Here is a 14435-nt window from a genome sequence, read left to right as displayed (position 1 = left end):
TTCTAAGATGTAACTGTATAGATGGTAATTCTAGAAATAATCTAAGAAAACTGCAATCTTAGGAGTGTTAAGGCAATAAAGATGTATATTAAGTCCTGTTCACTTTGCATAATGATTCAGAACCCAGAGAGACAGTGAGAATTGCCCTACCTAGGATGTACAAAATGCAGAGTACAAACAGCTGATATCAAAGAGGGAAAGGTTAGGAGTTTTTTAACTGTTAAAAAAAAAAAAAAAGGAAGAAGAAAGCGTGCTATGATGTGAGAAATGGATAGTAATCAGATGCTTTTAAATGTCACTGAAACTGAAAGTAAACATACATAATAAGTTGACCTGGTTTTTAGCATCAATAATAGAGATTCAAAGGCACTATGTTTAACAGTAATGGGTGATAAGAACCAATCTATAACTGCAGAGGGAACTCAAACCTCAGTATATTTGGTTTTGGGACATAAACTCTCACCAATGGTTCTAGCAAGTGGTAGTGTGGATTAAGAGTATTTTATCAAGTCAGGGTGAATCTGCATGATCTGAAGATAAAGTATATGTTACAACAGAATTGTTTCCCTGTGTTCCTCAGAGAGACTGGCTTGCCTTGTCTGCCTTAAAGTTTGTCTGCATCCATTTCCATTTTCAACAAGCCACTGGTGCTTGTTGAAGGTGGAGACAGCTTTGTCTATGGAACAGCTTCATACCTTGTAAACCGTGCATTCTTGATTCTTTCTTTTCCCCTCTTTTAGCATACTCTGTTCCTAGATATTTTATGCTGTGTGTCATTTGCAAATATTGCTTAGACAAGTCTCTGAAATTTCAATGATTCTTCTAACTAGCATTAGTTTTACTCATCTTTTTGTATTTTTGGTCAAACTGGCAGGTGTTATTTCACATTATTCTCCTTCTATTTGTTCAACCACGTGTGTAAAGGAAGGGGGACACAGTGTTCCGTTAAATCAGAGAATCTCAGTTTAGTGTTAAACATGTGTGTACAGTTCCAACAATAGAAAACTGCTGCATGTTGTTGAAAGACCTATGCAAATCAACTGATTCTGTTCTTCCTGGTTAACTTTCTTCTATAAGTAAACATCATAACAAACGAATTAGATATCTTTCATGAAATTCTTAAGGGTATGTGAGCTTTCAGAACAGCATCCAGATTGAACTAATTTTTGACTGAAATTTTCCATTTTTCTTCCAGGTGTGGTATAACCAAAAAGGATTCCATTCACTGCCATCCTACTTAAATGAACTCAATAACTTCATTCTGTGGCTCAATTTACCTTCTGATGTGGATTGGAGACAGTATGGTAATAGTCTTTCTTTGTATTTATTCATATATTTTGCAAAATAGTTTTGAAATAAACTATAATAATTACAAGTAGGAATTTTTTTCAGTTTACAGTAGGATTTCAGAGTCCCATTTCTCTGGAGGATAGAAAAGTGAAACTTAATTAGACAGAAAGTTTGTGTGGAGAATGTAGTACACAGTAAGATAAAATTTGAGTTTAAATCTCAACATGCCATATGAATTTCTTACAAAGAAATTCCTGTGGAGTAAGTAAGTGTAAATTAGTTTGGGATGCTAGTCCCTCTGAAACTAGTGCTAGAGCTTACTTAAATGGGATGACTAAGGCACAGCAGACTATGGATTTATAACTTCTTTCACATTTTACTATATCTCCTTATATAAATTTCCAGGGTAAATCCAGATTAACCTGTAAATTTACACAGCAATGTGGTGTTTCATACCATCCTGTTACTCAAGGAATAGAAAAGGCTACTATATGTTATTATTGTACAAAAAAAAAAGAGCCATTAATATATCTGACATGTGAATTCTCTGATTTAGATAGCCCTGAACTTTTAAAAATTTGTTAAAGTAAAATTTTTATGAACTGACGTCTAAAAATGTGACTGCAGCTAAAGACTCAGCTGTTAACACAGATGAACTTTTAGGATGTAGAAATCTAGTCTGAAATCTGGGCTTGATTTACTTCAGAATTTCAGGTTAACTTCTATTCATTTCAGTTCCTTTCATTGTTAAGATTCTGGTAAATAGGAATTTGGTTTAGAGAAATTTAATAAGACCATATGACCAATTTTTAAGTGTTCTTGTAAAGTTAGGGTGGTTGTCTGTAATGGTAAAATGATTTTAATTTTATAATGAAGAAAGACTAAATCAGTGAAAATGGGGAAGGAATCCTGAGAATCTAAAAATAGAAATTCACTAAGAAACTTTCTGGAATGTCCAAGAAAAAAATAGCAATGTCTTGCTTTCAAGATGACTGGGATTTTATTTCTCTAAATGAATTATTTGAATGGATCAAAGGTAATGTGTTTACACAGAAACTTTGAATGAAATGAAATCAGATATTTTAATGAGAAATTTTAATAGAAATCAATTTTTAATGAACTTTCCCTGCACTTCATGAGTCATACTGATGCTAGCTTTTTTTTCTGTACCATTAGATATCCCATTCTGGAACTTAAATGTTTGTGTATCTTTACTTTTATATCTATTATGGAGAATCAGTTCTTGCTGCCCTTCTTACACTCAGACAAAATGATAGCTATCCCAAAGATTGTGGAAATGATGTATTTTTTGATATTGAGTGACACAGAAACACAGCAAGCACAACATAAGAAATACTTCAGAAGTACTTCAAGTCTTGTGCTGACATCTGTACAAGTGTGGGGTCATAGTATAATCTTGTGGCAGAATATGTTAGCTGCCTGCAGAAGTAGAGCTTAAGAACTAGAAAGTAATTTATATCTTCATCTGTTGGAGAAGTCTAATAAAGAGGGACTTACCATGTTCTTGAGGCATAATGCAGAGGGAACTGTCACAGTAATCTTGGGAAGAGAGGTCAAGTTACCTACCTAGATATCTGTATGTGTGTATTTGTTTCTGCTCTTGTATTTGTATATGTGTATGTGTGTATTTTTTGTGGAGACCTCTTGGAAGCCTGGTCACTGAGAATTTTAAACTTTCTGTGATGAGTGGCACTGACCCCCAAGAAAACACTGAATTTGACATGAGGCCATGGATAAGGCTTCCAAAATTGAAAGATAGAACTGGGATTATGGGTGTGTAGTTTGAATAGAACTGTGTAACATCGCATGGTGGAAAACTTAGAGTTTAAGGTTTTAGAATATAGTAATATATTATAGTATATAAATTATAGTATATAAATTGTAGTAATAAATTATAGTATATAAAACAAGATGGAGGTTTTAGGGTGGAGGCTAGTCCTTCTTTTTCACCTTCTTCATGGGTCTAGGTGATATATTGTGATTGGATAGAAAAGTCCACATTGCGGGCCACAGGTGGCTGGTTAGTGGGTTAAAAGTAAAAATAATTTAGGTGTCATTTCTTAATTGGACAGTCTATCCTTAAAAGGCCTTGTGGAGAGAGAGATAGAGGCCATTGTTTAGTTTGTTAGCTAGAAGTGCTGTAGAACCCATGGTTTATAAGTCTGTAATATAGATAAGAATTAATAAACATCTGAGTTCAAACAAGAAATACCATCTCACGCATTTAATCCAGACCCTGGCAAAAGAAGATAAAATGAAACACAGACCAGTACATATGTATATTTTAATTCTAAAAAACACACCAGATTTCCAGCACTATACAGGTCACTTGAACTCAGTTCACTTTGACTTTTAACTTTCTCTCATTTAAGGATACTATTCTAACAGCAAAGAACTATTCATATATTTGTTATTCAAATTGTTATATGCAGTCCTGTAAGTCAGCAGTCAGAAGATCACATACTATGTTCCAACACAGAAATCTGTTGGTTTTGATTTTTTTTCTTCTTTCAAACTCTGTTTATAGGCAAGGTCAGTTCTAGAATATTGTTGGAAATTGCAGTGAGGAAGCTTGTTAAGATGTTGCAGAAACATGGTTTTGTAGTTCTACCTCACATTAATGACATGTTTTTTCACAGAACAACTTTTTTCCTGTCAACAGAACCAGCGCTTCTGTTTTACTTTTAAGTGACATAAAAATAATTCAGCCCTTTAAAAGGGACTGTAAGGACAAAGTTTTCTTTTCCTTCACAAAAAAAAAAAAAAAAAAAAAAAAAAAAAAAAAAAAAATTGCTTTACAGGAAGAAGCTTACTGCAATAGAGTAGAGCATTGCCATGGATGTAAACTAAATAGCATCAACCATGATTTTGAAACAACCTGAGTGAGGTCAACAAGATCAACAACTTGTTTAAGTGCTCATATAAAAGTTAAGAAACCCTTTCACTTTGCATTTATATGCTATGTGTATTTCTTGAACATGAACCCAGCTGGAGTTCTCCCAAGATCTTTGGAAGGAGGGAAGAGTCATTAGACACCACATTCTAAGTTCTACCTGCTTTGCCCATAAGGACAGGTCCAGTAATTTTCAATGGAGATCAGTAGCACTGTTCCAAGTTTGTGAGAGTTTTTGATAATAAGGAGCTGAGCAGGAGGCTAATTCCTTTTCTCTAAGGTCTTTTCTGCAGTCAGGAGGATACAGGGAATATAGACTTATGATTTGGTATGGAAGTTTGAAGGAAAAAAATTTACCCAAGAGTATAGAGGACATATGCGGCTTTGCACTAGTTTATATCCCTAGGGATTTGTATCTGTTCAAAAACCTTTGGAAAAAATTGATTATTGCTTTTTGTTGTGCTAATCCAAGTTACTGACTCCACAGCATACAGCAGCAGGAAATTGTATTTATTTAGTGATTAAAAAATCCATCCATTTTGCTATTGTGCAATCTGATCTTCAAATACTTTTTCTCCAAGTAGAGAAATTTCTCCTCACCCCTGCCTCTTGACTATTTGGGGCTATTGGTAAATTTCTCTGTGAGGATGCTTGGAAAGTTACAATGTTCGTTTCTTGTAATTTTCATGTAGAAAGTGGTCTGTCTGTTGAAAAAAAATATGTGTGCCCAGCTGGAGGTGCATGTAACTAGATGGAGCAACAGAAATTGGCCCAGTCAATTTATATCAGTTAATTGTAGTTAATGGATCAGATGTCTTATTTGGAGCAGCAGTTCTGTAATACTTGTATAAAAATATGTCGTTTTCTCTATCATGTGGATATCCACCCCTACCTTCATCATCATGTAAGTCTGTGGTCTCATTGCAGGAAAAAGTCATCTGTCTTACTGTGGAGGAAATCAAATGCATTCTGTTTTCCAGTGGATTATAAAGTCAGAGGCAGATGATGAAAATGAACAATGTTAATAAATTAAATGAATTAAAAAAAGTTAGTAAGACGCTTCAACAAAAAAATTAAGATGTGCTGGATTTTTGTCAAAACCCATCACCTCTGACTGGTGTTCAGGCTTATATGAATGATGTTTTCTTATCTCTTTCTGAAATGCTGCATTCTTAAAACTAAGTAACGTAATTCTGAGCAAATAAAAATGCAATAATGAAGTAAGAGGAATAAAAAACTAAAAGGCAATCTTTTTTGCTTAAGCATAGCATAGAAATTTTGATCAAGTAAAAATATTATTTTTCATACCTAACTGTATAACATTAAGTCAAAATGTGCTTATCATGCTGTACTATAGGAGAAGGACTATCATCTCCCTCTTAGGGCAAGGCCATATAAAGAAAGAAGGAGTGGTTGTCACCTATAATGATGTCTGTAAAGTAGAGCGGTCAAAAAAAGTTCTTACATCATTGTTCAAAGAACAAAAATGTCTCAATATAGAAGAGCCTTTTGCAATGCAGCTGCCCCATCTTAGGATTCCTATTGAAGTCATTGATTTTCTAAAAAAACTTTCATACTAGGATTTATTGTAAGCTTTCATGTAGCATCTGCATTTATTTCAGATTCAATTCTTCAAAAGAGCAGAAGAGATCAAGGGAGTCATTTTCAGCTGAATTTTGGTGGAAAGTGGCTGTATAGTTTCCTGAATGCTTTGCAAATTATAATTTTAAACCTTATTACAAATGAAACTGTGAAATGGCCTTTGGGTGCAATCCTCCTAACCATGTCTAGATAGTGGGGGAAACTAAAATAGAAACCATTTATGGTGCTGCCTGTGAAATTCTCCATAACATATAAATTGTAATTTTCAGTTAGTAATATTTCATTTTATATAAATAGAAATTTCATCGTATATATATATATATATATATATATATATATATATGCACACACACGCACACACATACACATGCTACCTCCATTTTTCTTATACATAATATTTTATTTAACCTGAAATAAAATGTCTGGAATAAAGAAAGATAGATTGGTCTTCTATTGAAATCTGCCACAATCATAGTATTTAGAATGAGTAGCACAGATCTAAACTGATCCATGTATGCAAGACTCAGCTTGACATGAGACAGTTTACAAAGTGTCAAGAGACAGATTCAGAAACTCCCAAAATACAGTTCAGAACATTGACTATACCTAAGGACAGCTCTGACTAATCTAGAGTGATGGCATACAAGCTTGAAGACCTTTAAGATTTTTTCCTCGAGATTTTTTCCAACTGAAAAAATATTGCTGGGCTCAATTTCGTAATTTTTACTGAAAAACCACAGATTTTGAAGTGTGTTTATGTGAAAAGTTGCACCCAGGTGGGATGGACTGGACTACTAATTCTTCTGTTCTTTATCATGTATAGGATGGAAACATCCAACTCTAAAGTTATGCCGAATTGTGTATGCCTTTATTTTCTGACAGAGGGTCATTTGGTTTAGATGTGAGATAAAAGATCCAGTGCACTTTCTCCTGAAGGCACAGATTGCAGACTGTTAATAAGATGTTGATATAGAGAAAGATGTCCTGAGTTGTGCAGCTCCTGAAAGGCAACGGATCAGGATGCAGAATGTTCACAGCAAACTTGTCTAATGTGGATGCATTTTTCTTTTTCCTGTGAGCTTTCCTTTCCAGAATGGAAAAGTATAGTATTTTATTGTAGGAAATGTTACAATCCTACTAGTATTTTATGAACAATTTATTTCACTAGGTTAGGAATGTCTTTTTAACAAATTAGATTCTAAAATTTGTTTAATCAAGAACAATGTAAGGAAAGGAGTAGGATTGTTCCACCTGGAAGGGAGAATACAATAGGGAAATCACAGAGAAGCTGAAGAGGGTACCATGAATAGTTTACTGCCTATTCTACTATTAAGCATGCAGCATGGATCTCCTAGTGTCATTTTCAAAGTAAATGCGCTCTTCTGCCTAGGCCACAGCTGTGCTACTCCTGAAATTTATAATTAAACTGTAAAGCTCTGACTGCTTCCCAGACTTTTTTCCATTGTAATGTGGCTTGTAGGACTGGTAAAAATGACCTTGTTCTCAGTTGTATGAGGCAAAGTCTTTCATTGAGTAATAAAAGAAATGACAACTGAGCCTTTTAAATTAATAAAGGACAAAAATGAGGGACAAAAAAAGACACACCAAAAACATAATTAACTTTAGGCAGAACAACTGAGAAAAGAAAGTAAAGCTTCATAGCTGAATAAAAAAGCTAAGAAAATATATTACTAAAGTAACTGGCTGCTTGTGCTCACTGTTGAGATTGACATCTGAGTTCATTCCTTTTCAGAACTACACACGCATAAATCTATCAACTAGCATGAATACAGAGATATTGCTCTCTTTGAGATGCCCTCCTCTTCACTCCGCTCAAACAGGGGAAATCGTGCCTCTCATTTTGGAAACTTAATTTTATATTAATGAAGGTTAAAAGGTCTAAGAAAGTCTTTCATCATGGTGTTCTTGTACTTTCTGGATAGAGCATTAAAGTATAAGATTCTCCATGGTCACAGTTTTTCCCATCCCTGAATTGCTTTTGCATGGTTTTGGAATGGTTGCAATGGATGTCTGTTGCAATTTTTCACCTCTGCCCATAAAGAAGCCTAAGTCATCACTGTAAAAAATGATGTGACAAACTGCATGCTGAGGACATAGATGAAGAGTGTTTTAGGACAATTAAGAAGAATTTTGTTGTGATTAAGTCAGGAGAATATAATGGCAATCTGTAGATGTGGGAGAAATAATTTTTATACTGAGAAATTTTATGAAAAGGAGCAGAGTTAGTGCTGAATCATATGATATTTGGTGTTATTGCGTGGCTTGGTTTTCCCTCGTGAATACTGAAATGGTAAAATTTGCCCTGAGAGCTATTCACACAAGGCTTGCAAGTACAGTCCTTAAAAAAAATCCTTGCACAAACACCAGAAGCATCTGTTTAATAGGAGCTTTATAATTTAGAACTTCCTAGTTTATCTGTTATTTATAGTTTTAAAGTTCTAAAAGATGGCAGATAGTTTTCAACTTAATGAGCCTCATTAAGGCGGCTTTGCATAGTAAAAAGGCAAATAAAGGCAAGAAAGTATCAATAAGTACATTTTACATCACATTGACAACCATATTGGGACAGAAATATGTGTAGAAAAAGATGGTCTAGGTGGTTAGAAGAAATGTAGGAAGGGATAGGTTATAGGAATACATGGAATGGTTTTTAAAATAAAAAAATACATGGTAGCAAATACCATATATTAATTCTGTCAGTTTGTCCTGGTATTTGAAGATAATTTATAACTTGTTTCTTGAGTTCAAGGGAAATTCTTTCCTCTGTGAATTACAGGCCAGTTTGTTGGCCTTATATAAATTAATAATTTATTTTTTGACAATGGAGTGAAGAAATCATTATACTAAAAAAGTAGGAAGTTCAGAGATTGTTGTGCCCTAGACTAATTGAAGAAACTTAAAACACTGAATGAAAGGCAAGTATTACATTTAATGCAGTGATAAAATTTTGAATTCTAAACACAGCTAAACTTAGTTTAGCACAGTGATACTTTTCTTACTTGTAATCCACAATCTTGTAAAACTTAATTTCATTTGTGTATTGAAATTAAAAGATAATGTAATCCTTTGTTTCATCTACATGGTTTAAATTGAAGATGTCTGTCAAAAATATTTACCACTTTAAAGAAGTGCAATTAGTTTTCGTGACTCTTCCATAGAAGAAAATTAATTCAGTGTAATTTGCCTTTTGATCGGTATTGTATGATAAAATACTACAAGGACCATTATGCTATTTAATGTCATAGGGTTTTATTTTCCCCTGCAATTATCTATTTCTCACAGTTTCCCTTCATTCTGCACTACAAAGTTAAAGCATTGCTCTTCTGTGTATGGAACCCAAGTCAACTGCTGCAGACTTTTCTTTAATACCAATGCAGTAATCTGAAAGTTTTGTTAGTTCCCCCCTGAGATCTTGCTGCTGGGCAAGGAAGGGAATTTTCCTGCTCTGCTTTGCACTGGAGTGTACACAGTTTTGGATGCCACAATATAAAAAAGGCATTAAGCCATAAGAGAGCACCCAAAGGAGGGCCAAAGGGATAATGGAGGGCTTGGAGGGGAAGCCTTATAAGAAGTAGATGAGGTCACTTGGTTTGTTCAGCCTGGAGAAAAGGAAATTGAAGGGAGACCTCATTGCAGTCTTCAGCATCCTCAGGAGGGGAAATGGAGAGGCAGATACTGATCCCTTCACTCTTGTGACCAGTGACAGGACTTGAGGAAATTGCCTGAAGTTGGCCCAGGTGAGGTTTATGTTGGATATCCTAAAGGAAAAGGTTTTCATCCAGAGGGTGGGTGGGAACTGAACATGCCCCCAAGGGAAGTGGTCACACAGAGAAGTGTTCAGTGTTCTCAGCGCATGGTGTGTACTCTCAGGGTGTCCTGCGTAGGGTCAGGAGTTGGATCTGATGATCCTGGTGGCTCCCTTCCAATTCTGCATATTCTATGATTATTTCTTCTAATATGCCCACTTTTATTCAAGCATTAGAAAAGTCTAGAAAATCTTTCTGGGAACTAAACTAAACTTTTTTTCTCTCATGCTACTTTTCCTTTACATAAATGGAAATTCAGTGGTTCCATTGGGAAAAAATAATTTTCTTTGATATGCCAGTTTTGCTTCAGAACAAATAGCAGCAATTGTTTAAAAATTAATGCTTTAAAAGAAAAACAAAGGAAAATTTTAAACAGTCCCTGAAGGCACATGACATGAAAGACTTCTACAAATAGCAAGGTATCTACTAGTGATACATCAAAACATTATCGGCTTGAATCTTCTTTTGTTTTTCTAACTACCATTCGGCTTCAGTGTACTGCATTTAGCTGTTATTTGAAAAATCTTTACTTTGTACAAGTTTTGTGTGTGAGTTAATAATTGTGGTTTTCAGCTTTTTGCCATGCAGCGACTCAGTGATGTTTAGATTACTTTGGCTTAAAATGAAAAATTGAAGGGGAAAAATAAATATGTGCTTAGTCAAATTGCACCAGTTACTAGAATGAAGATATTTTTTGTCTTTATACAGCTGGACTCTAACAAACTCAATTAAGTGATGCCCCACAGAGTCAATCTAAGACTACCAACAATTTATATCTTTATCAAAGATACTGGAAAAATTATGATTGCTGTTAGGATTAAGTTCGTTTCTTTGTTTTCATTTGGAACAGCACAGATTTATTTAGACACTAATCAAATAATCCTGATGTCGTGGTTTAATTTAAGGCCCACTCACACAGCCACTTGCTCACTCTCCCCCAGTGGCACGTGAGAGAGGATATTAGAAGTGATAAAACTCATGGGTTGAGATAAAGGGAGTTTAAAAGGTAAAAAAAAAAGCCACACACACAAGCAAAGCAAAGCATGGAATTCATTCACCCTTTTCTGTGGGCAGGAAGGAGTTCAGCCATTCCCATGAGAGCAGGGCCCCATCACGCCTAATATTGACTTAGGAAGGCAAATGTCATCACTCCAAATATTCCTCCCATTCCTCATTCTTCCCCGCCCCCTGCCATGTTACATGCTGATCATGATGCCAAATAGTATGGAATGTCCCTTTGGTCAGTCAGGGTCAGCTGTCCCAGCTGTGACCCCTCCCAACTCCCTGTGCACTTCCCCATTTTCCTCACTGGTGGAGTAGGGGAGGAGCAGAAAACATCTTGGCTCCAAGTCCTGCTCAGGCAGAGCTAAAACATCCCTGTGTTATCAAGATTTGTTTCCAGCACAAATCCAAAACAAACCCCCATACCAGCTACTGTGAGGAAAATTAATTCCATCCAGCACAAAACCAGCACAGCTGGCAGATCTGGCAGGCACACCTGCAGAGATAAGCCACAATCAGCATTAAGTCCAGTGGAACAGCAACCTCTGCAGCAACAGTGTTGTGCACCTTCACCCCCCCCCCCCCCCCAATTTTTTCTCTTTTGCTTGAAAAGAAAAAAGGCGAAAAGACACAGCTTTTGTTCATAAACTACCTTCCAATTCCAAAGTTACTTTTGCTAGATTACTACAGATTGGTTGCACCAAGAACCAAAATAAAGCTAAGAATTCACTGCCAGCTCGGATTTTTCTTGGTCTCCCAAACTGGGCATGTTTTTAATGTAGAGCTCTACAGTTTCAATGAAAGCTGTGACTTTTTTTGTGTGTATGAATTTAGCTGAACAGTTTTTCTCAGCAAAACATCAGTAACCTAAAAACTGCTGAAAGACCCAATCTAAAATCTAAACCAAGTGTATAAATTGCAGTAACAATCTACCTTATCCCAGAAGATTAGGTATGTGAACAAATTGTACTTCAGGTTTTGTACTTGGTTTCTTCTGTGGTGTAGATTCTGTAGCAATATATAGCATTGTTGAACCAATTTCTGAACTTCAAAATGCACAAAAGCAACTACTACTTATGTTTATTCATTAGTTTTTAGTGGTTCCGAGCTCTTGAAATCCCTCCGTGGGAGACAGATTTGGGTTTGCAGATGGGTGTTTGACCTCTTTCTGTTGATTACTAAGTATTTAGTCTTTTTATTCATATGTGTAAGAAGTGTTAACAGTCTACTCCGGAACTTGAAGTCCTTTATGAGTTTTATTATTTATTTTTCTTTTCACAGGGATAACACTCTACAGCCAACCATATGGAGGGGCCTTGTTGGATGAGGACAAAATGTGAGCAAACCTTTAAAAGGTTACACACCAGCAAACAGCAGACAATTGAAACTATAAATTAAATAAGAATATATGTTTACTGGAAAATAGATGCTGTGAATTGGTAGACACAATTCAGTTCAACTGAGTGAAGCATTTTTTAGTGTGGTCTGTCTGTCAAGTCCACTATTTATACCAGAAATGGCTGCAGTATTTTGTAAAGAAAGATACTGAATTTATGCCGATTGTGTCTTAACGGTTTTAAACAGGATAACTGTTTCAAATGATTTTCGAGATTTATATTTTAGTTTTGCGTAAAGGGGAAATATTTTCATAAGCTTCACTTTACAACTCAGACACATGGTGTGCTCGGTAACTGACCTATAGTTTTGTAACTTAACACATTTTTTTGCTGTTCTTTAATTAGCTGTGGACAGTGTAGAGACATTTTGTCTCATTGCAGGGTGTTGGAATTAGATGATCTTTAAGGTCCCTTCCAACCCAAACTGTTCTGTGATTCTATGGTGTTTGCAATCAGGATTAAGGTCCTAATGTCTAGTGTTTTTGTGAGAAGTTGGCCTGAAAAATTGCTAGCATCTGAGGGGTTTTTCCCCACTGTGTTTTCAGTGGGAAAAGTTTTCACTACTTTGCTTTTTACCCTAGAATGGAGAATGTTCGTCAGTGTGGGGTAGCGCTGTGTATCATGTTGGGCTTCTCTATCCTAACTGCGTCCATTGGAACTGCCGTAGTGAAAGACAGAGTATCTGGGACAAAACGCTTGCAACACATCACAGGCCTGGGTTACAAGACTTACTGGCTTGCTAACTTCTGCTGTGATATGGTATGTATTACGTGGGGCAGCATGTGCTCAGGTGTAAATTTTAGGCTAGTTTTGTATAAATGGGCAAAAGGAGATAGGGTCACAAAATACATGAATAAGATTTGAATTGTGCAGTGACAGCTCTTGCCTGACCTGCTAACAAACGTTAAGTAACCATTTCTACTTTAATGCAGGGTAGGGATGGTGTTCTTTGCTTCCCAAAGTTGAATTAGAAATGATTTGCTAGCTTCAACTATGTATACTGTTTTACAAATAAAATGAAGTTGGCTAATCAGCCTAGACAGAAAGGATCTTCCACACACCAGCTCATAGCAGGAATTTCTATGCTTTGAATTTTGCCATGCACTGGCAAACCCTTACAAATTAGCGGAGAAAACCGAAAATACTAGTCAGCTGCTTTAAGGGATAATTATGTTATGTGTTGTTGTGGATAATATGAGAGATACTTATGATGGGTACCTTTTATTTGTGTCGAGCACTGGAAGAGGCAGCACAGAGAAGTGGGAGAGTCACCAACCCCGGAGGTATTTGAAAGCAATATAGATATGGCACTGAGGGAAGTGGTTTAGTGGTGGACTTGGCAGTGTTGGATTAATGGTTGGACCTGATGTTCTTAAGGTCCTTTCCAACCTTTAGGTTGGATTCTACAATACCTTTGTCAGGAACAGAAAGTTTTGGAACACTGTTTTCATTTAGACCATTCTAATTCTGAAACATTAGATCTTCACTCACCCATGCTTGAAATCAGAATTTTCACACTTGAGCAATCTTGAGGTAAGAGCACATTTTTCAACATATTATTTACTTGGCCAGTCAATCTTAGTATTTTTTTCCTGCTGCTTCAGATAAGAAGGCTTGGTTAAAAAACAGTCCTTCATCATTCAAGTTTCTCCTTGTGCGCAAAGTCAACTCCTCGTTATTTTCTGCCAATCTCTCAAAATGTTCTCACAAATTCAACACGGTACTGCATGATCAATCATGATGTTGGAAAGAACAGACACTGCTTTAAATGCTAATTGTGCTACAGATCATTTAGGGACACCGAACACATGAATATATGAACTGTCAAATTTTAAATCTCTCTACTTATTTTAAGTATTACAGGCTGTGTCCTGCATTACTGGCAGCAGAATCTTTACTAGGCCTGGAGAAGTATTTGATTTATGCAATTGCTCTCATGAGAATCAGGCTGTTCTTACTGTATTTATAGGCATGAATGATATTCATTACTATGTTCAACAAATGGAAAAAGTGTAAGTGCTAAAAAATTTAAAGAGAAATAGAGAAATATTGTCCAGATTAAGCTTGTGTCAGTAGAGGGGCAAAATTAAAGTTGTTTTGTTGTACATGCACAACTTCTGTAATACACTATGATTTCAGGGTAACATTTCCAATAGAATTTGATTTTAAAATTATTTATTTATTTCTAGACGGAAACCCCGGGTCTATTCAAAAATACTGGGACTCAAATGCTTTCTGATTTCTCAACAATATTTTTAAACAGCTTCAGGAAAACTGAAACATATATCTATCTGTTGGTTGCATGTTATAATACTTGTGTATGGCAAAGAAAAGGTGCACTATGAATAAGATGATAACATTGCATCCATCTACATTTTACTCCATTGCCCTTCTCTTAAAAAA

At 35.7% G+C, this 14435-nt stretch overlaps 1 protein-coding gene across 1 annotated transcript in view; it reads left to right on the top strand.

The window, feature by feature from the left end:
• ABCA13 (ATP binding cassette subfamily A member 13) overlaps positions 1-14435 on the top strand; it is a 175038-nt gene that overhangs the window by 113626 nt on the left and 46977 nt on the right. Inside the window, exons 41-43 of the mRNA XM_066185749.1 lie at positions 1196-1304; positions 11917-11971; positions 12614-12791. Coding sequence (XP_066041846.1) covers positions 1196-1304; positions 11917-11971; positions 12614-12791 — 342 coding nt within the window. The remainder of the gene's footprint in view (positions 1-1195; positions 1305-11916; positions 11972-12613; positions 12792-14435) is intronic.

Source organism: Chamaea fasciata, unplaced genomic scaffold (genome assembly GCF_029207755.1).
Source record: "Chamaea fasciata isolate MVZ Bird 193981 ecotype frontalis unplaced genomic scaffold, bChaFas1.0.hap1 SCAF_1, whole genome shotgun sequence".
In the NCBI taxonomy this organism is placed as follows: Eukaryota; Metazoa; Chordata; class Aves; order Passeriformes; family Sylviidae; genus Chamaea; species Chamaea fasciata.
The sequence above is the reverse complement of the archived record's forward strand: the minus strand, read 5'-3'. Positions and strand labels throughout refer to the sequence as shown.